This window comes from Podarcis melisellensis (genome assembly GCF_964234715.1).
Source record: "Podarcis melisellensis genome assembly, chromosome: 2".
Lineage (NCBI taxonomy): Eukaryota > Metazoa > Chordata > Lepidosauria > Squamata > Lacertidae > Podarcis > Podarcis melisellensis.
This window is the reverse complement of record NC_138529.1, coordinates 21,364,939-21,386,315: the sequence shown is the minus strand read 5'-3', so window position 1 is coordinate 21,386,315 and position 21,377 is coordinate 21,364,939. Positions and strand designations below refer to the sequence as shown.

General features: G+C 44.6%; 1 protein-coding gene across 5 annotated transcripts in view; it reads left to right on the top strand.

Annotated features, from left to right (window-relative positions):
- TEX2 (testis expressed 2) overlaps nt 1-20,787 on the top strand; it is a 92,383-nt gene extending 71,596 nt beyond the window's left edge. For 3 of the 5 annotated variants that reach the window (XM_081898531.1, XM_081898532.1, XM_081898529.1), the window contains exons 8-12: nt 4,419-4,551; nt 9,048-9,173; nt 16,645-16,854; nt 19,458-19,578; nt 20,602-20,787. In XM_081898531.1, coding sequence (XP_081754657.1) covers nt 4,419-4,551; nt 9,048-9,173; nt 16,645-16,854; nt 19,458-19,578; nt 20,602-20,724 — 713 coding nt within the window. In that variant the 3' untranslated portion in view covers nt 20,725-20,787. Of the gene's footprint in view, nt 1-4,418; nt 4,552-9,047; nt 9,174-16,644; nt 16,855-19,457; nt 19,613-19,741; nt 19,765-20,601 lie in introns of those variants that run through there. The other 2 variants (XM_081898530.1, XM_081898533.1) reach the window with 2 other exon arrangements.
- The last annotated feature ends 590 nt before the right edge of the window (nt 20,788-21,377 follow it).

The following is a 21,377-nucleotide window of genomic DNA, read 5'->3' as shown; positions in this document are numbered from 1 at the left end:
AGATGGGACGTGGGTAGCGCTGTGGTCTAAACCACTGAGCCTCTTGGGCTTGCCGATCAGAAGGTCGGCGGTTCGAATCCCCGCGATGGAGTGAGCTCCCATTGCTCTATCCCAGCTCCTGCCAACCTAGCAGTTTGAGAGCACGCCAAAAGTGCAAGTAGATAAATAGGTACCGCTCCAGCGGGAAGGTAAATGGAGTTTCTGTGTGCTTCTCTGGTGTCAGTGTTCTGTTGCACCAGAAGTGGCTTAGTCATGCTGGCCACATGACCCGGAAAAACTGTCTGCGGGCAAACATCAGCTCCCTCGGCCAATAAAGCAAGATGAGTGCTGCAACCCCAGAGTCGTTTGCGACTGGACTTAACTGTCAGGGGTCCTTTACCTTTAAGCCACCCAGAGTGGATGGGGAAACCCAGCAAGATGGGCAGGGTATAAATAATAAAGTTATTATTACTATTATTATTTCACTAAACATAAAGCCATGACCCTGAGATTAAGAATCTTCCAGCTGAGCATGGCCTTGCAGGGGAGGCCTGTAGATGAAGATGGTATCATATAAGTCAGTTTGGAATTATTTGAATCTCTTTTTGTAGCAATGAAGTAGAAAGCTAACAATAATATTTAACTTCTAGATATTATGTCTTCACCCGAATTCTAGTGCTTAAAGAAATGGTTTGTTTTAGAAAAAGGCTAAACTAAAGAAAATGTAATCGGACCCAACAGTATAGGGCCAAACAAACAAAAACCATGTCTAAAGTATGGAAAGCAATGGCACTGTTAGGCTTCAACTCTCAGACTATTGTCTGTCACCAGCCAGTGATTTGTAAGGTTGCGTTTTTGTAAAAGAACATAAACATGCTGGGGCTATGTTGCACAGCACACCTGCTTTTTTAAATCCCCTCTGGTGTTCCTGATGCTTGAAAACTTTGGATTTGTGCTTTGCAGAGGGAAACATCCTCTGAATTGTTTCCTCTGGTTGATTCATTATATTGTAGTTGTTTTTAAAAAGAATTGTTGGTATTTGGAGCATGCTGACTCACTGATTACATAAGTGGGAGCTCAAGGCTACAGATACATGTGGAATCTGACTGATTCTGGTGCCCTTTCATTTCACCAGTTGAAACCAAAGGGGAAAGTTCTGTCCATTTGCGGGAAGATAAATGGGAATTATTCATACTCTCCTATTTCAAATTCCAACAGGACTCTGCTTTTTATAAGTAATTAGTAAGACTGGCTGTTCGGAAAGCCACTTCCTCTTCCCATGCTGCTCTTTTCAGACTGCTAAGTTTCTACATCTGAAATAACAGGCATGAACACACAATGACAAAGGAAACATAACTTATAGTTTTCATGGGCTCTTAACTGTTCCCACACTGTTTTGCAAGATGCTGTTTGCTGTGGCTGATTGGAAGAAATTGGATTTTTCAAAGACAAATCTCATTTTTCCATGCAGGGGAAATATTGTATTGTGCTTACGATTCAGTGTGTTCATTGATAAGATTAAACTGCTTTTTGCATTGGGAATAAACTGTTCCATATCTTGCAGAGGAATTCCCTAACTCCTCTTGAACTGGTTAGGTTATTACCTAGAGTTGGCATTGCAGAATATGCCTGTCACTGCCTATCAAGTCCTTGGAAGAAATGGAATGTTGACAAATCTTTAAGAAACTAATTTCAAATGCAATGTGCTGAAGAGAAATACTTTGATTCTTAGAAATTCTGAGTGGATGCTAAATCTCTTTCAGCCTGTTCATCCTTGCCCCCTTAAATGTTTGTTCTCAAAATTTTTGTGTTTATTGATGATTTAGAAAGCTTGTTTCAGCAAATGAAAGAGATGCCTCCTTCTCCTGAATCGCATGTGACTGGACCAAGATAGGAAGGCTTCTATTGCTTGATAGGCCGCTCCTTGTTAGAGAGCTTATTGCCTCTTATTAGGTATTCAATTTAGATGGAAAAGGAGAAGACACCTGCCCAACTTGCAGAAGTCTCTGCAGGATAATTTTAAACTGTAAAATTGCAGCATACTGAAGATTAAAGATGCTATGGTGATCTGGCAAGTTTGATTTCTAGGACTTGTTTTGTAGTTCTTCTGATGTTGCTGACAGTCTGAACTCGTCTGCCATCTTTGTCCAGAGACAGTGTGATGTAGTGGTTAGAACAGCTTGGTGCCTTCCATATGTGGCTGAACCAACAACTCCAACAATCCCTGGACCATCAGCAATGCTGGCTGGGACTGGTGGGAGCAATATATATGGAGGGCATTACTTTGCCTATTGCTGGGTTAGAGTGCAGGGCATAGACTGGAAAGACATGGGTTCAGATCCCACACCTATCCCTTGTTCCAGCCTACCACAAGGGATTTTTGTGGCGATAAAAAGGACACGGGATGATGTTCACCAGCCTGAGCTACTTGGAGCTGGGTTAGGTTTGAAACAAATTGAGTGGGAAAATAATTACTTTTGGCTGGATGTGCAAATTGTTGCACCACCAACCTACTGAAATTGGAACAGTCTCTGCATTTGGATGCGGTTGCCATTGTGCACCCTGAAGTTCATGGAAAGCAAGGATATTGAAGATACTTCATTGAGCATCTGTGGTTATCTGAGATCATGGTAGAGGACTACATTAAAACAACAGGAAAGATTTTGGCACACACCCCACTAAATGTATCCTATAATGGCAAGAACACATTCTAAAAGCTATCCTCTTGCAGTCAGAGATCTGGCTGGATGCTTTTTGACCTTTGGTCTTCATCACCAGCTTGTATACTCTTCCAGGCCAAGAACACACTTCCTCCCAATTCATCGTAAACATTAGCATTGCATAAGCTCTGAGATGCTCCTTCTTTTCATTTCCTTCATTAGCAAGGCAGGAACAAAGTTCCAAGCCTGTTAAACAGTCCTTTTATCTCTCTGCCTCGCAGATGTTCTCTCCAACTTCCTCCTTTCATAATTGCGGGATGTTGCGCGGAGGAGCAGAGAGAGCGCTTCACGTGTAAGCCGTTCTGCAGATCATTTCCCATCACTCATATGTCGCAAACAAATGAATGCCCATGTGAAGTGAATGGCAATTAAGACAATTGCCGATGCTTCCACGTTTTATGACCTGGATCTAAAGGTCGGTCAGGGTAGCTCTGCACATGCAGCTGGTCTTCAGAGTTTTCTGCTTCTGTTGCTGCCTCCTTCCCTGATGCACTGTCTGGCAAGCTGCTCCAAGCCCAGGGGGCTTTTATCAGAGCCGTTTCTCCAGTGGAGTGCAAGCAGCTGAAGCCAAGGGCATAAGTGGTAGCCAAGGGCTGCATGCCTTTTGATTCTTAGCCAGTACTTAACCATCTTAACCTCTACTTAACCATCACCTGTTCTTACGCTCGTTCCAAGTCGCGACCGCGGCAAATCCGGAAGTAACCAGCGGGCTTGCTGCCATTTGTGCATGCGCAGGAGTGGCGATCACTGTTTTCACATGTGCAGAAGTGGGCAATCGCCGTCCACACCTGCGCACAACGGCGCCTCTCCCAGCAGCCCATTTCAACCTCCAGACTGACCTGCGGAACGGATTATGATTGCAAATAGATGTTCCACTGTATCTAGAGAACCACTTACAGCGGCAGTATTCTGAATTGTTTATTTCTGCAATGGCAGTCCATATAAAGTCCAGTGGAATGAAGGTTGTCATTTCGGTAAACAGTACAATACAGCTGCAGATTGCATGCCTTTGTAGGGTGTTCCTTCTTAATCAGCTGATCTGCAAAGATTCAGCTGCACAGGTACACATATGAAGGCCTCATAGGACCTTTTGTTAATCTTTAGAACAGGGACGGGGGACCCTTTTTCGGACTATGGCCTCCCCATCATCCTATGCCATTGGTCATGCTGGCTGGGGCTGGCAAGAGTTGAGAGTGCAGCAATATCCGGAGGGCTGTTGGTTCCCCACCCCTGTTTTAGGAGTCCCCACCCCTACATTATGCCTTTGCAACCTGCAGCATCAGTATGATGGCCTATGATAGTGAAAGTGGCCTTTGGACTTTCCTAAGATGCCGAGGAAAGCTGGTTCCTCTTTACTGGGCCACCTTCTGTGTTGCAGGAGGGGAACTGCCTTCTCTTTCCGACCGAAGTTAGTCCAATTGAAAACACAGTTGCGGCTTGCTGAGACCAGCATGATGAATACTATTTAAGTCCTTAACATTCTAGATTCTGTGATTTGCAGAGTACTGCCCCGTATCATGTTTGTAAGTTGCTTTTTGTCTAGTTATTTAATCTTAAATTGCTATTTGACTAGTCGTGATAGTGTTGGCCTAACGTGAAGCAAGAGGTTTGAAAAAAGAGGTAGGGATCAATATCTCTGTGTGTGTTTCAGCATTTTCCTGGATATTGTGTGGTAGTTTCAGTCATACCTAAAATGTTTTCTTTCCCCAACAATTCTAGGGCTTTGGATTGACTTGGAAATATCTTACAGTGGATCTTTTCTAATGACCCTGGAGACCAAAATGAATTTGACCAAACTTGGAAAGGAACCTTTAGGTGAAGCACTGAAAGTTGGAGAAATTGGCAAAGAAGGGTAATGAATTTTTTTCCTACTATTTTGGTGTGTGTTTTTAAGTACAGAAAGCTCTTCATAAAACTCTGTAATAGAAACTAGATAGTGTTTGAAAGGGATGATAAGTCTGGAGTTATTTCTTTATAATGAATAACTGGTTACAGTTTGGGGGAAGCTGTCGCACTATGCTAAAACTGATCTCAAAAGTGAGAGGCAGGGATTGGTCAGTAAGTCTTGGGACCACCTGCGTACTGATGAATAACAACTTCCAAGTTAGCTTAACTGTACCCTAATAAACTAATGGTAATAGCAAAGCACTGGACAGAGATCATTCTGGAAATAGAATGATTTCTAGCTTCTCTATCCCAAGCAGGGCTGGATTTAGGTTTGATGAGGCCCAAAGCTATTGAAGGTACTGGGGCCCTTTATATGCCCAGCTGTCCTTTGTCAACAACAAATTGTCACTGTTTTTTGTGTTGAATATATGCTATATGGTGATTTATGGACCCAATAGGTATCTAAAGCCATTTGCGCAAAACAAAATAGGTACTTTATCACATTGGTTTTATTTTATTTTATTTTTTATCTTAAATTTTGGAAATGTACATCCAGGTTTTTTTCCTTTAATTTTTTGAGGGGCCCCAAGAGAGTGGGGCCCTAAGCTATAGCTTGTTTAGCTTATACATAAATCCGGCACTGGTTCCAAGTAGGAATGGAGGGGGCAGAAGGGGAAAAATAAAAATTTTATGTATCAGTGCTAAATAAAAAGCTGGTTGCAAGCAATAAATGAACAGAGAGAAAAATCATAATTTTGTAAACCTTTTAAACCAGGGGTTTAAAATGTAATGTAATGGCTAATGTAATGCGCTCCAGAGACCACAACTGCTGCCACCATTATCCAGCATAGTCGGTGGCCCAACATCCGAAGGGCACCACGTTGGCTACTGCTGTTTTAAACAGCTGTGTCTTCGTGTGCAGCACTAGAGTACATGTTCAGTCCAATTTAAATTCTGAAGAAGCTGCAACAAGGGAGCATTGCTTCTTCCTAACATTTGTTCCACCGCCATCATCCTGCCCATATTCTGTGTACATCTTAGGTTTGGGGTGGGTGTTGGGTCCCTTCCCCCCCCCCCCCCCGTTTTAGAAGTTTTGCACTTTTCCTTGCTCAAGCTGGATGTTTGTTTGTTGTCCACACTGCAGGAGAATAGACAAACAGCAGTCATGCAGTCATTATAAGGGGTGATATGATAGCCATGTTCAAATATATAAAAGGATGTCACATAGAGGAGGGAGAAAGGTTGCTTTCTGCTGCTCCAGAGAAGCGGACACGGAGCAATGGTTCCAAACTACAAGAAAGAAGATTCCACCTAAACATTAGGAAGAACTTCCTGACAGTAAGAGCTGTTCGACAGTGGAATTTGCTGCCAAGGAGTGTGGTGGAATCTCCTTCTTTGGAGGTCTTTAAACAGAGGCTTGACAGCCATATGTCAGGAGTGCTCTGATGGTGTTTCCTGCTTGGCAGGGGGTTGGACTTGATGGCCCTTGTGGTATCTTCCAACTCTATGATTCTATGCCAAGAGCACAGAAACACAGGGCACCTATTATATATGTAAAAAAATTATAATCGGTGGGCATATGTATGTTTTCAGTAAGACCAAAGGAAGAGAGGTCATATCTATGCTAGAACTGGGTCTAAAGTCCCAGCTTTTCAGCTTACATTATTCTTCCCCATTGATTTCACATCTTTATATTGTGGCTGGCTGGCTGGCATCTCCTCTCTGCACAGATACAATACCTCAGTAGTTCTCTCCCATGTATTGGTTAAATCCCCTTATACCTATTACCAAGAATCGGTATCAATATTTTGTCTAATATTAATCGTTTTACTCGCGTACATTGATGCAGTTTTGGAAACCCAAGTACGTGATACTGCGTCAAATGTTCAAGTGTTGCTGCGTGGTCTAACCTGCATCAAAAAGAGCTTTGCTTAAATGTCAGCTGGCTAGTACTGTTTGCTTTATGTTGGCCAAATAGAGCCCCTCCTAGGTAAAGGTAGCTTGCAATTTCTCCATACTGTATCTCCTCTAACTTGTATTTGTTTTTTTGGTTTTCTTCCCCCTTTCATTTCCTTTCCTTCTTTTGGTAATATTTGGATTCGTCAATCTGTGGATTTGTTTTGATCTGGTGAGTGGTATTTGTCGCATCATCTCATCCCTTGTGGAGTGTTCATTCTGTTTGTGCTGAGACCATTCAAAGGGCTTTTTTTGGCTGGAAATAAGGGGCAATGCTATTGCAAGTTGTTAGCCCCCTTCGGTAACTGAAGCCACCTGGCTCTCTAAGGTTTTTGCTTTTATCTTAACAAAACCTTGGCATGGAGCAGTGGGTTGTCAGCACCCGGGGCAAGGCAAGTAATTTGCACCCCCTAACCCGTGGATTTGCGCCCCCTAACCCTAACCCCCAGATGTTGCACCCGGTGCGGCCGGCCCCCCCCTGCACCCCCCATGCTACGCCACTGGCATGGAGTTTCATTGAAGTTAATATCTGTCTTTAACCCCCCTACCCTAGCTACCTATCAAGGCTGAATTCTTTCTACTCTTTAAATTTGCTTGAAGGTGCTCTCTAACTTTTCTTCTGTGTTTGCTCCTTAAGTGATTCTAGCCGGAATCACTGAAATGACTTCTGGGCTAGTTGAGCGAGAGGAAGCACTCTCTTGTACTACCCCACTTGCCTTGGAATGTTTAAAGCTGGGCTTAGGGAATGATGTGTGTGCTCTCTTTGTATTGGGAGGCAAGCATCTCTCTAATGTGAGTAGCACAACTTCCCTGCTGTGCTCCTCTTCTTTCATTTTTTAAAATACAGCTGTTTGCCAATTTCCATTTGGTCCTTACTGCTCCATAGAATCAATAAACTGCAACATTCCTCCATTGGGGAGTTGTCACACCTAATTGTCCCCATCCTGCAGTCAGGGAAAAGCTAACAGTAAAAACTGTTTTCAAAGTCTCCCTCTTGAAGCTTGATAGGCCTTCATCCTCACGTGTATATTCAGCCGTTATTGCACTATAGCCAGCACATGTTGCAGTGAAAGGGTTATTACTCAAGAACCTCTTCTTGAACTATCTGGCTTACTCCAGGGTTGTTTTATATAGCTGCGGATATTCTATAGAAGATGATGTTTCTATCTGGTTTCCAGCTGAGCTTGATTTTGTTGACTAGTAGTGCAGACTAAGGCTGTGTGTTCAAATTACCATGAACACGCATTCATTTTTGTCTCACCATTTTTCCCACGGAGCTCAAGGTAGTGTACATGGCTCTCATCCTCACTTAAACCTCACAACCACCCTGCGAGGTGGGTTAGGCTGACAGAAGACAGTGCCTGGCCTAAGTTCTCCATCGCCAAATGTTTTGCATCTAGCCATCCTGGTTGGGTGAAGTGGGCATGGGAGAAAAAATCATGGCTATCTAGTAAAATTGGCAGGATGGTACTGATGGCCAGCTTCTCCGTGTTACTACCTGAACACTATGACAAGTCGCTGCTTGCAGATAGCCCTCTTGTATTCTGTTTTTGTCTGGTTGCTGGTGACTAAGAAAAATCTGAGCTTACTGTTTGGACAGGGCTTTGGAAAGGAATGTCCACTTGAGAACATGCAACTTGAGTGTGAAATAGCCATAACAGATTATTACACCCATTACGGAGAAATTGCCGGTTAGGGCTCTTTGGATTACCATCGAGGTTTTGTTCCATATACGTATTGTTTTTAGTAATTCTGGGTTAGGTGGCAGTTCTGCAATCATAACATTAGAGCCTGGGCTTCTCCCCTGCTGGGAACCCCTCAATACATACTGCATTCGAATACTTAGAGACTCAACAAGATGCATTCCCTAGACTTGCCCTATATTGTCTCAGGCCTTCTTAATATGCCAGCTATACTTTCCCTCTAAGACCATCACTGCCTTTACTGCTACTTACCTAATGTCTTGTCTAAAACACTTCTGACTCTGTTGCTGCCGGCAACTACTATGATAGGTAGATGCGGCTCAGCTATGTGTGCAGGGGGCGATAAGAGGGAAATTATATGATACAGTGGCAAGAAAATAACTCCTGGAAGCGCATGGTGCTCACAGAAGCAACCCTCAAGTTTCATTCAGAAACCCATTTGACTTCCCAAGCATGTCTCATCCGGTCAAAAAATTGTGCTTAGTCAAAGTGCTCATCCTAGTTTGGTATTATAATTGTTTGCATTGCATTTAATTGTCATGAAAGACACTTGTGCAGAAATGTGTCTTCACCTTCCATTTGACTGCATGGAAGTAACTCACACATGCTTCCGTTCATTTTAAGCTAGGCTCGACACAGCTGTGTTGGAGTAAGTAATTATTGTATAAATAAAGCATGGTGCGGGTCACATTTTTAACTGGGGAAACAGGAAGATGTCTAGTCATGCAGGGAGCAAAAATCCTGTTTCCAACCTATGTTAATAAGGTGTCACTTCAAAACTGAAATGTGTCCTTCTTTTCAGTTTCAGGCCAAGGGCATATTGCCTTGCAGACAGCGACGAGGAATCTTCTAGTGCTGGCTCCTCAGACGAAGATGATGCTCCAGAAGCAACAGGGAGCGAGAAACCTCTAGTGCCAGGAGGAGAAGGGTGAGTTAGTCTGTGTCTTGGAGCACAAGGAGATTGTTCGTTCTGTTTTTGTGTTAAGCATATTACTAGTATTCTCTAGGTAAAGAGTGTGCATCAACAAGTGTTACAGCCAGACTTGGTTGTGTTCATTGGATTTGGACAAATACCAAATTGCGAACTGAAGTGGGTCACTTTGAAATGATATGGGGCTTCTCTGAAACGAAAGCGGCTCTCTCTGAAGCACCCAGAACCAAAACAGGGACCTCTGAAGTAATTGGGACAATTCAGACATGCAGAAATTGGGGGGGGGGTGGATACTGTAGGCAGGTTTCACCACCAGAAGGCCCTTGGAGCTGGATCTCAAAACAAAGAGATCATACCTGAAGGAGCATGTCCACCTGCATAGTTCAGCCTGATATCCAGCTCCGAGGGCCTTCGGGCTGTTCCCTCACTGGGAGAAGTGAGATTACAGGGAACTAGGCAGAGGGCCTTCTTGGTAGTGGCACCCACCCGGTGGAATGCCCTCCCATCAGGTATCAAGGAGATGAGTAACTATATAACCTTTAGGAGACATCTGAAGGTAGGCCTGTATAGGGAAGTTTTTAATGTTTGGTGTCTTGTTATGTTTTAATGTGTTGGAAGCCATCCAATTTGGCCAGGAAAATCCAGCCAGGTGGGCAGCATATACATAATAAATATTGTTATTGTTATCTGTCAGGGAAGGGTTGTCATCATCAGGGGACTGAAACTACTCCCCTGTGAGAAAACATTATAATGTCTGGGAATTTACAGTATATAGATTAGGTAAAGGGAAGCAAAAGGGGGACATGAGAGAAGTCCTCCTTTTTAAAATAAGAGTCATCCACTGAGACTGAATGGTTGGAGAGTGAAGGAGATTGCTGTTGCTTTCATGTCTAACTTGCGGGCTTTGCATGGGCATCTGGTAGGCCACTGTAGAAAGCTAAAAGATAAAGGTAAAGGACCCCTGGACCGTTAAGTCCAGTCAAAAGTGACTATGGGCTTGGAGTGCTCATCTGGCTTTTAGGCTGAGGGAGCCGGCGTTTGTCCACAGACAGCTTTCCAGGTCATGTGGCCAGCATGACTAAACCGCTTCTGGCGCAACAGAACACTGTGACAGAAGCCAGAGCGCATGGGAACACTGTTTACCTTCCCGCTGCAGCTGTACCTATTTATCTACTTGCACTGGTGTGTTTTCAAACTGCTAGGTTGGCAGGCACTGGGACGGAGCAACAGGAGGTCACCCCATTGCGGGGATTCGAACCGCCAACCTTCTGATCAGCAAGCCCAAGACGCTCAGTGGTTTTAGACCACAGCACCACCCATATCCTCCCACTGTGGAAAACAGGATGTTGGGCTACATAGGCTTTTGGTCTGATCCAGCGAGGCTGCTTTTTTTTTCTTCAGTCAGTGTCTGTTGCCGTTGAAAAGCTTACAAACTACTCAACTGGTTTGTATACACAAGAAGTCACTTGAAAGGTCATTGCTGTCTAGGCAATAGTGATGCAATTGGATGTAATGATACCTTCATAGCTCCCCCTTCTCGAGCAAGTGAAGGTGGCCTTGGGCATTCACAGTAATGGCAGTGGAATGTAGAAGTGACTCCCACGTTTCCTGTTCCTTCATTTCTTGTGTAATGCACTCAATTATTGCTCAAGCATCTCTCACGGTGTGATTTGAGAGGGCCTACAGTGGCTCCAGGACATCTAAATTCCTCTGCTGATGGAAGGAATGGCTGATCTTGGGTGGGATGCAAATGCCTCCTGTCAGTGGAAGCTTTGAAAAGTAATTTGTGGCGGAGGGAGAGAGGTTAAGAACGACCTCTGGCTCAAAGCCACTTCCGACATCAGGAGGAGGTGGGGTTGCGGGCTCACGCCCCCAACACGTGCGCGGAGGCTGGTTTCCAGCCCCCACACGATCAGGGGAATCCTCGGCTGGCTCGGGGTGTGTGGCTTGCCCCGGGAACTCCCTCTTTGGTCCACGCAGCTGTTGTGGTTTCCCACCCACCTGCCCTTTAAGGTTTCCCTTCCGACCTTGCTATGGGCTTCGGTTGGTTGCCATTAAGGGGCCTGGTAGGAATTTTTTCCACTTGGCAAATTGGCACTGGCCATTTGGTTTTTCGCCTACCTCATAGCAAATCGTCACATCTCCTTGGTTTTGGCGGTTAGGCATTGGTAGGGGTATTGTTATGTAGATGTGTTGGGGGGGAGCACCATCACCTCCCCCAAATATCGAAGGGTAGTCTGGTAAAGGATTCCGGGGGGGCGTGGCCTCGTCCGAAGCCTATGGAGGCCAGGGCCTAAAGCGCGCCCCCGATCAGTGACCCCGGGGGAGTACCTAGTTGATGTGCATCAGCACGGCTCCCCCTGCTGGTGTTAACCCTTCCCGGTTTTCAAGCTAACAGGCTGAAGCCGGATAGTCGGATAGGACCAATGCCTAAGCGAATACCGCTCTTACCTGTAACCAATAAAGTTGTGGCCAATTTTAGCCCATTAACCTTAAATAATTGTGTCCTGTGTATTTATTCCTACTGGGGGAAGGCGGGAACTCACCACGCAACTTGAGTGGGGAGAAAGGCAGGGATTGTTCCAGCTGGTAAGCTGAAATGCTTACCCTGAGGGGGCGATTGTTTTAGTACAACATTGAATTCCTCCCCTGGACTATGAGTTGTTCATGTAAAAGGAAAGCTGCTGCATTTCCCCACAACCTAAAGTTGCCATCAGAACGCCAGAGGTTGTGTTTTAACATAGAGGCTAAACTTGGGATTAGCCCCACTAGGAGTTTGACGTTAGATCTAGCGCACCTAAAAGAAACCTGTTCTCAAAGCTGCAGAGACCCTGAAGGCAACTGGTGTGTGCTTCTTCCCACCAAACTGTATTGGTCTTCTCATGTGGAATAAGATCCTTGGCTGGTGCAAATAAAATATGTCCATCACACATACTAAATCTGGTCCATACGCATATCCATAGAAGATGAAGTGAATGGGTAGCATCATCAGGCTGTTAATGGGTTGTGTGACGCGGCAGCTAAAAAAGCCAATGCAATTCTGGGCTGCATCAATAGGAGTAGAGCATCTAGATCAAGGGAAGTAATAGTGCCACTGTATTCTGCTCTGGTCAGACCTCACCTGGAGTACTGTGTCCAGTTCTGGGCACCACAGTTCAAGAAGGACACTGACAAACTGGAACGTGTCCAGAGGAGGGCAACCAAAATGGTCAAAGGCCTGGAAACGATGCCTTATGAGGAACGGCTAAGGGAGCTGGGCATGTTTAGCCTGGAGAAGAGAGGTTAAGGGGTGATATGATAGCCATGTTCAAATATATAAAAGGATGTCACATAGAGGAGGGAGAAAGGTTGTTTTCTGCTGCTCCAGAGAAGCGGACACGGAGCAATGGATCCAAACTACAAGAAAAAAGATTCCACCTAAACATTAGGAAGAACTTCCTGACAGTAAGAGCTGTTCGACAGTGGAATCTGCTGCCAAGGAGTGTGGTGGAGTCTTTGGGTTCTGAGAGCCACCTTTGCTGCGAACCACCATTCTGTACATCTGGGGAAATAAGCGCAATTTGCCTAATATGCCAACAATTGCACTGTTGCAGGTTCTGCGCAGCACTAAGATTCTCATTGTCCCTTTTTGCACATAAAAGTCCTATTTTACGATCATATGAAGTCAGGCCATTGGTCTTGTCAGCTGAGTGCTGTCGTTGGGAGAGGCAGGGGAAGAGACAATAATATCTGCAGGCTTGGGAAAGAACTCCATATGCTTTGAGTGTCTCTCCAGACACTTCTGTTTGTCTCTCTCTCTCTCTCTCTCTCTCTCTCTCTCTCTCTCTCTCTCTCTCTGTGTGCGCATGTTAAGAAGGTGACGAATAAATTGCCATTCATTATGCTAGTTCATGTTACAATGAACACATTTAGCGGTTAAAAATAGCTGGCTGTCATGCATCCAGTGCCATCTGGAAAGGAGAAACATTTGGGGTGAATGAAGGATAGTTGCTAAAAAATTGTGACTAGGAAGGTGTTTTTGCAGGCTTTGTGGTGATGTCTCTGGGTACGTAGGGACATGGGCGGCGCTGTGGGTTAAACCACAGAGCCTATGTCAAACGTGCAAGTAGATAAATAGGTACCGCTCCGGCGGGAAGGTAAACGGCGTTTCCGTGCACTGCTCTGGTTCGCCAGAAGCGGCTTAGTCATGCTGGCCACATGACTCGGAAGCTGTACGCTGGCTCCCTCGGCCAATAAAGCAAGATGAGCGCCACAACCCCAGAGTTTATCACGACTGGACCTAATGGTCAAGGGTCCCTTTACCTTTACTCTGGGTACGTACTGAAGAAATCTTGTTGTTGTTGTTGATGATGACTAGCATGTAGATTTACGCAGCATCTCAAGTCAATCATAAATAATGTAGTACAGTGGTGCCTTGGGTTACATACGCTTCAGGTTACACACTCCGCTAACCCAGGAATAGTGCTTCAGGTTAAGAACTTTGCTTCAGGATGAGAACAGAAATCGTGCTCCGGCGGTGCTGCAGCAGCAGGAGGCCCCATTAGCTAAAGTGGTGCTTCAGGTTAAGAACAGTTTCAGGTTAAGAACGGACCTCCGGAACGAATTAAGTACTTAACCCGAGGTACCACTGTATAATGTAGTAAATTTTCCAGATGATGGAAATTCCAGAAATTGCTGCCCACATTGCTGTAGCACATGCAGGTCTTCATTAGCTATGCAGGCATGGCCAAACTTGGCCCTCCAGATGTTTTGGGACTACAACTCCCATCATCCCTAGCTAACAGGACCAGCAGTCAGGGATGATGGGAAATGTATTCCCAAAACCATCTGGAGGGCCAAGTTTGGCCATGCCTGAGCTATAGGAACAGTAAATTTGTGTTGTTCCTCGCCTCGTCTAATGAATGAGCGCTCTGCCTCTGCCATCTTTGCTGCATGTTCTTGGGTAAAAAAAACTTTCTGAATGATGACATCTATATTTTCATGCCACTTGGGAACAATCTCATACATGTAGGTCATTTATTAGCGCTGTTTTCACAACACAGAGGCATGGGCCTTCCATCTTCTTAAAAAAATACCAGGACCTCCTTTTAATCCCATTTGCACCCATGTTTTTATTTAATTTTTATTTCATTTCTAAAATGTGTATCCCTTTTTTTTTAAACTCTCTGCAATCTCAAAGCAGCTAACACTCAAACATAACAACAAAACACTAAAGAATCAATATCCAGTTAAGAACAGTAGCACAACAAGCAGAAATCCATAACATTGACAAAGATGGACCAGAAAGCAGCCACGGTAAAGCTCTCTTAGCAAAGCCATTTAGCAGTCCTTAAACAGCTGCCTCCCTAATCCTTAAAATGCCCTTCTTACACTCCTGAGGTTTGAAAGTAGTTGTGACATTTGGGACAGGGAGCAGTTTTTTTCTTATAACATTGCATTAAAAACTGTTGTAAAGGGGGAATTGGGGGAAAGGGGAGGAAATGGTATGCAGGATTTTAAAAAGACGTTCTCTTGCAAAATCCACCAAAATACTGCTTGAGATTGAAAGGACTAATGTGAACAGCCCTTCAGGCCAAAACTCTTTGGGTGGAAGGTGGTATATAAATTTAATTAATAATGATAATAACAAACATTTGGTGAGAATGTAAGCACCCAGAATCTTTGGATAGCATCGTGGGGCATTGTCCTTTCTCTCTGTTTTTTGTACTTATTTATTGTATAAATAAATAAATAACCTACCTACCTACCTACTTGGGTCACTTTGTAAGTCCTCTATCGTGTCAATTTGCCCAAAGGCATCTCTGTATATAAATTAGTGGGTGGCCCTTTTAGGAACCTAGCAGCAACCTCTGGGCTTGTAGCAATTCAACTTTAACGCTATGATGAAAGTCTGCATTTGTGGCATATATACCCTATAAGCTGCCCTGTGATCTTCGGATGAAGGGCAGTATATAAATTTAATAAATAATAATAATCTATCCAAGCTTCGTCGTGCATTTTGCCTCCATTCTACTAATAGGGGATGCAAGAAAGGCATGCATACAACTCTCCTTCTCTTCGCCCATAGCAAAGCCAGTATCACGAGTTTTTCAATTGCTGTTGAGGAGTTCCAGCAGCCTGTGTTGTTTGGACCGCTTACAGCCCTGCAGCAACAAATTAGTCATCCCTAGCACTAAAGCATAGAAAGCCAACATGGTGACTTCCAGATGTTGTTGGATTCCCAACTCTCATAATTCCGGGCACCACAATTTTAAGAAGGATGTTGACAAGCTGGAACGTGTGCAGAGGAGGGCGACCAAGATGATCAAGGGTCTGGAAACTAAGCCTTATGAAGAAGACTTGAAGGAGCCTGGAAAAGAGGAGCCTGAGAGGAGATAGGATAGCCATCTTCAAATATAAGAAGGGCTGCCACGTGGAGGAGGGAGCAGTCTTGTTTTCTCCTGCTCTGGAGGGTAGGACTCGAACCAATGGCTTCAAGTTGCAAGAAAGGAGATTCTGACTAAACCTTTGGAAAAGCTTTCTGACGGTAAAAGCTATTCGGTGGTGGAACAGACTCCCATGAGAGGTGGTGAACTCTCCTTCCTTGAAGGTTTTTAAGCAGAGCTTGGATGGCCATTTGTCCTGGATGCTTTAGCAGAGATTCCTGCATGGCAGAGGGCTGGACTAGATGACCCTTGTGCCCCTTCCAACTCTAAGATTCTGTGATAAGCCACAGCTAGCTTGGCCAATGGCCAGGGATGATGGGAGTTGATGTATGGAAACCTGCAGTGGGAATACAGTGGTGCCTCGCAAGACGAAATTATTCCGTGAGGCTTTTCGTATAGCGGTTTTTTCGTCTTGCGAAGCAAGCCCATTGACAGCTTAGCGGATTAGCGCTACAGCTGTCAAGCGGCTTCCAGCGATCAGCTGTTAAGCGGCTTATCAGCGGAACAGCTGATAAGCGGCTTAGCGGCTTAAGAAAAGGGCGAAAAAAGCGGAAAAAAACCCGCGGGGGGATGCAAGATTTTTTTCGTCTTGCGAAGCAACCCCATAGGGAAATTCGTTTTGCGAAGCGCCTCCAAAACGGAAAACCCTTTCGTCTAGCGGGTTTTTCGTCTTGCGAGGCGTTCGTCTTGCAGGGCACCACTGTATTCTATCTACAGTGGTACCTCTGGTTACAAACTTAATTCGTTCCAGAGGTCCGTTCTTAACCTGAAACCATTCTTAACCTGAGGTACCACTTTAGCTAATGGGGCCTCCCGCTGCCGCTGCGCAATTTCTGTTCTCATCCTGAGGTAAAGTTCTTAACCCAAGGTACTACTTCGGGGTTAGCGCAGTCTGTAACCCGAGGTGTTTGTAATATGAGGTATCATTGTACAGCTACAGAATAAGATAAAATGTTGTTTTGTTTTTTACATTTTTTAAAACCCTCTTTTCCAGGAACAGCTGTAAACCTACTTTGATGCTTTCTTCTTCTTCTCTCTTAAAGATATGTTGGGGGGCACCGAACCAGTAAAATAATGAGGTTTGTGGATAAAATCACCAAGTCAAAATACTTCCAGAAAGCAACAGAGACGGAGTTCATAAAAAAAAAGATTGAAGAGGTCTCGAACACTCCACTTTTGCTAACCGTTGAGGTACAAGAATGTAAAGGAACATTAGCAGTTAACATTCCTCCACCTCCCAGTGATCGAATATGGTAAGTGGGAGTCGAGACTTGACTTGAAGCCTTTTCAAGACCTGTGCAATTTATCATTTGTTCCTATGAAGCTACCAGGACAGTGGTTTGATTCTTTCTGCTGTGGAAAGAGCTCCTATTTTGCCATTTGGGTTGCCCCCCACCCTGCTGCTCCCTTTTTGTTTCTCTCACATGAAAGCAAAGAGGGCTGCATATGTGTGCAGCTGAAGGGTTGGTATGCCATAGGATGTCCCATCTTAAGAACCAGCAAGCATTTTTAAGAAGCATTTTGCAAATCCCAAATATGCATTGTGCCTGGTACCTGAGTCCTACTCAGAGCAGACCCACCTAAGCGGTCCTGGCTAAGGTCCATTAATTGCAGTGGGTCTTCTCTACACCTTAGAGGTCCTGGGCCCTAAGGAAGTTAGATTAGCCTCAACCAGAGCCAGGGCCTTTGCAGCACTGGCTCCGGCCTGGTGGAACGCTCTGTCTCATGAGACCAGGGCCCTGCAGGATCTGATTTCTTTCCACAGGGCCTGTAAGACAGAGTTGTTCTGCCTGGCCTTTGGCTTAGAATCAATTTGATTCCCTCCCCCCTTTTCTTTTTTCCTCCGTCCTCCTGTGATGAGGCTGCATTTTAATGTTTTAATTGTTTTAATGTTGTATTTTAATCTTGTTTTTAAGTTGTATTTCAGTCAACTTGTTTTTATTATTGGTTGTTAGCTGCCCTGAGCCCGGTCTTGGCTGGGGAATAATAATAATAATAATAATAATAATAATAATAATAATAATAATAATAATAATAATTACTCTACCTTAGTTGGATGCAACCCTCTGGCTGTATCCAACTTACCCAGGACCGAGTTTAATTGCACACAATGGTGCTTGCTTCAGAGGGGGTATGTATGGTATTTGCTATTCCTACAAACTGGGAGCGGCTAACCTGCAGCCATTCACATATTGTAGGACCCTAGTTCCCATCGGCCCCAGACAGCAGAACCAGCATTTGGGGATGATGGGAGCTGTAGTCTATCAACATTTGGAGAGCCATAGGGTAGCCCGTTCCAACTCTAGAATTCTGTGATTCTATGAAACAGTTTGTTATGATATACAGTCAAACCTTGGTTGTCTAATGTAATCTGTTCTGGATGCCTGTTTGGCTTCCGAAACATTCGACAACTGAGGCGCGGCTTACGATTGGTTGCAAGAACTTCCGGCACTCAAGCGGAAGCTGCGTCAGACGTTCGGCTTTCAAAAACCGGAGCATTTACTTCCAGGTTTTCAGCGTTCAGCAGCCGAAACGTTCGCAAACGGAGCTGTTCGGGAGCCGAGGTTTGACTCCACATTCCGCTTCAGACTACAGATGGGAGGGGTGCTGTTGTAAAAATAAATAAATGTCTAAATCCATTTTTTAAAGCTTTTCGTAGATTACTAATATTTGAAAAGCTGGCAAAAGCTAGCAGTTCTATTAGGGCAGAGAAGCACCAGTGTGGGATTGCAGGGGGTTGATCTACTGTAATCTAGAAATCGAGGAGAATTACCGTATTTTTCGCCCTATAGGACGCACTTTTCCCCCTCCAAAAATGAAGGGGAAATGTGTGTGCGTCCTATGGGGCGAGTGCAGGCTTTCGCTGAAGCCTGGAGAGCGAGGGGGGTCCAGGCTTCAGGAAACTATCCGCAAGCCTCCCGCCGGGCTCCTAAGGCTTGCGGACAGCAGCCTGCAGCCCGAAACCCGGGAACGCAGCGGGGCGCACCCCGGGCTTCAGGCAGCACTCCGCAAGCCTTGGGAGCCCGGTGCGACTTCCTGCCGGGCTCCCAAGGCTTGCGATAGCAGCCTGTTCTGGGGGCTGGGGTTGGGGGAAGCTCGGGCTTCCCCCACCCCCAGCCCCGCAAGCTCCGGGAGCGATGGCGAGGTTGTGCAACCTCGCCTTCACTCTTGGACCCCCAGCCCCGAGGCTAAAAACGAAGCCAGGACAGCGAGTGGGATCCACCCCGCTCGCTGTCATGGCTTCTTTGCTCTTTGGGGCTCAGGGGTGGGGGAATAATTTTTTTCTTTATTCCCCCCCCCCCAAAAAAAGTGCGCCCTATGGGCCAGTGCGCCCTGTAGGGCGAAAAATACGGTAGCTTTTCCCAGTTTATGATGAGGCCCATTGCTGGGAAGAACAAAGTATTGCACAAGATGAGGATCAAGACAGGTGTATCCCTGAACCTTTGTCCCTGAATTAGAGCAAGTTTTGGTATTAACACCTCTATTGTTACATCTGTAAATTACTGTTACTACTAGCAGCAAAGACTGTTTTACTTGGAATTCTGGAATTCAGAAGCAATACAAATTGTTAATGAGTCATACCAAGGAAGATTCACATCTTTGTCGCGTTGTAACATAAAGCGAATACACAAGGTAACTAGTGTGCTAGCTATATTGTTGGACTTGGACCAGGGAGACATGCGTTTAGATCCCAGCTCAACTGTGGATGTCTCAAGATGTCCTTTAGCAAGTATCTGTTTTGGACTTACCTCCCAGGTTGGTAGTTTATGATAAGAGTGGAAGGAGGAAGGAAGAAGGAGAAGATGAATCCGATAAACAAGTAAATGCCACCATACATTCTTTGTGTTCTGTTCAGGTACGGCTTCCGAAGACCACCCTACCTGGAGCTCAAAGCTAGGCCAAAGCTTGGTGAGAGAGAGGTGACTTTGGTTCATGTGACTGAATGGATAGAGAAAAAATTGGAACAAGAATTCCAGGTATATTTCTTCAAAGCTCTTTTAATTGTGACTAGTGTTCAAACATGAAACAAACACAAACATGAGCCTGACCAAACTGCGGGAGGCAGTGGAAGACAGGAGTGCCTGGCATGCTCTGGTCCATGGGGTCACGAAGAGTCAGACACGACTAAACAACAACAAGTGTTTTAAGTGTGTCCTTAGATAATTTTGTCCAGTTCACAAGGCTTGGTGAGGAAGCATGGGGTTGTTGTTGTTGTTTTTAGTTTTTTAAAGACTATAAAAATCCAACTGAAATTATAATGCAGAAAACCTGCTTGAAATTATTGCACATTGACTTGGTGCTAGCCACTCAAAACCAGCTCCTGGAGTAAATCTGCAGGGAAAAAATTCCACCTGTAATATTTTTGGTGAAGCAGAAATTATGGGGCCTACATTAGTCCTACTCAGAGTAGGCCCACTGAAATGGATGATATAACTCACTTAGGTCCCTTAATTTAAATTGATCAGCTCAGAGTATTAAACTTAGTTGGATGCAATCCTCTGTCAGATCAGTTCTGCTGCCTTCAGAAATCTGGGTGGTGGGGCAGAAGGGGCAGAAGCAGGCAGCAGAGGGAACACTTAAACACACACACACACACAAAAACACACAAAACAAAAGGTAAGATGCTTCATCAAAATTGTATGGTTCGAATGATATCTTGTCACCTGAAAACTGAAGTAGCTTTGTCATAAATGACTGATGTTTCAACTCTGTTTCATAGATTAAAATAAAAAGTTACTGGGGATTATGTTTGGTTTCTGTATACCTGTTTAGTATCATACTTGTTAGACCCACCGATAGGATGGTCTGAAATATTCACAAATTCTAGGTTTAAAAAAGCAGCAAGCCTAGATTGTGGTTACTTAAACCCCCTTCGTCCATTAATGCAATTACTGGGAAACAGGAGACAGACCAAAATGAAGGGAAATTAAGCTTATTTTTGAAGCATATCACTTGCCTGTGTCGTTTGAATTTTCTGATTGGTTTTTTACACTTTGCAGAAAATTTTTGTCATGCCAAACATGGACGATGTTTATATCCCTCTAATGCACTCAGCCATGGATCCCCGTTCATCTGTGTGTCCTCCGAAAGAATCCATCACAGAAGCTACTGATCAGCCATGAAATGTGAAGACTGCAGTTTACAGTATTAACAGATTATGTTTTCATGTGGTTTTGGGGTTTGTTTTTTTAAAAAATGAACTGTTTAGTAGGTTTTTTCCTTGTGCCACATTTTATTTTGCTTTCCGAGGAGGATGGCTTTATGCCCATCGTTGCTCCAGTTTGCCCAAGTGTTGCTCCTATCTCCTTTTCTGAACGTAAATTCCATTTCCTAAACCAGTCTGTATCTTTGCAGCAGCTGCTGTTGGGCTTCCGACGTTAGCAGTTAACGCGCAGCACCGTTCTGCTGTAAAGGATTAGGAAAATCTCCACCAACTGCAATTGAACCAGGAGCTTTGACGCGAACAGTTGTTGTTCGTGAGTGTGCAATATTGGCAATGCACACCGAGCATCGATGGCTCGTCTTATGCAGCCGCACGAACCTGTCCTCTATCAGGAACAAATTTGCATAACTGGAATACCTCCCTCTCCCTCCCTCTTTCTCTCTCTCTCTCAGGCAGTTGGAGGTGTAAAATGAACAGGTATGTTCTTTCACTTCTGCAGTCCAATAGCTTGTGTCAAGCAAATTTTGAACTGTTTTTCTGGAGTTAAGAATGTAAATTGGATATATAGGTGATAATTGTGAAATCACTTCATGTGGATTATACATAGTAGCT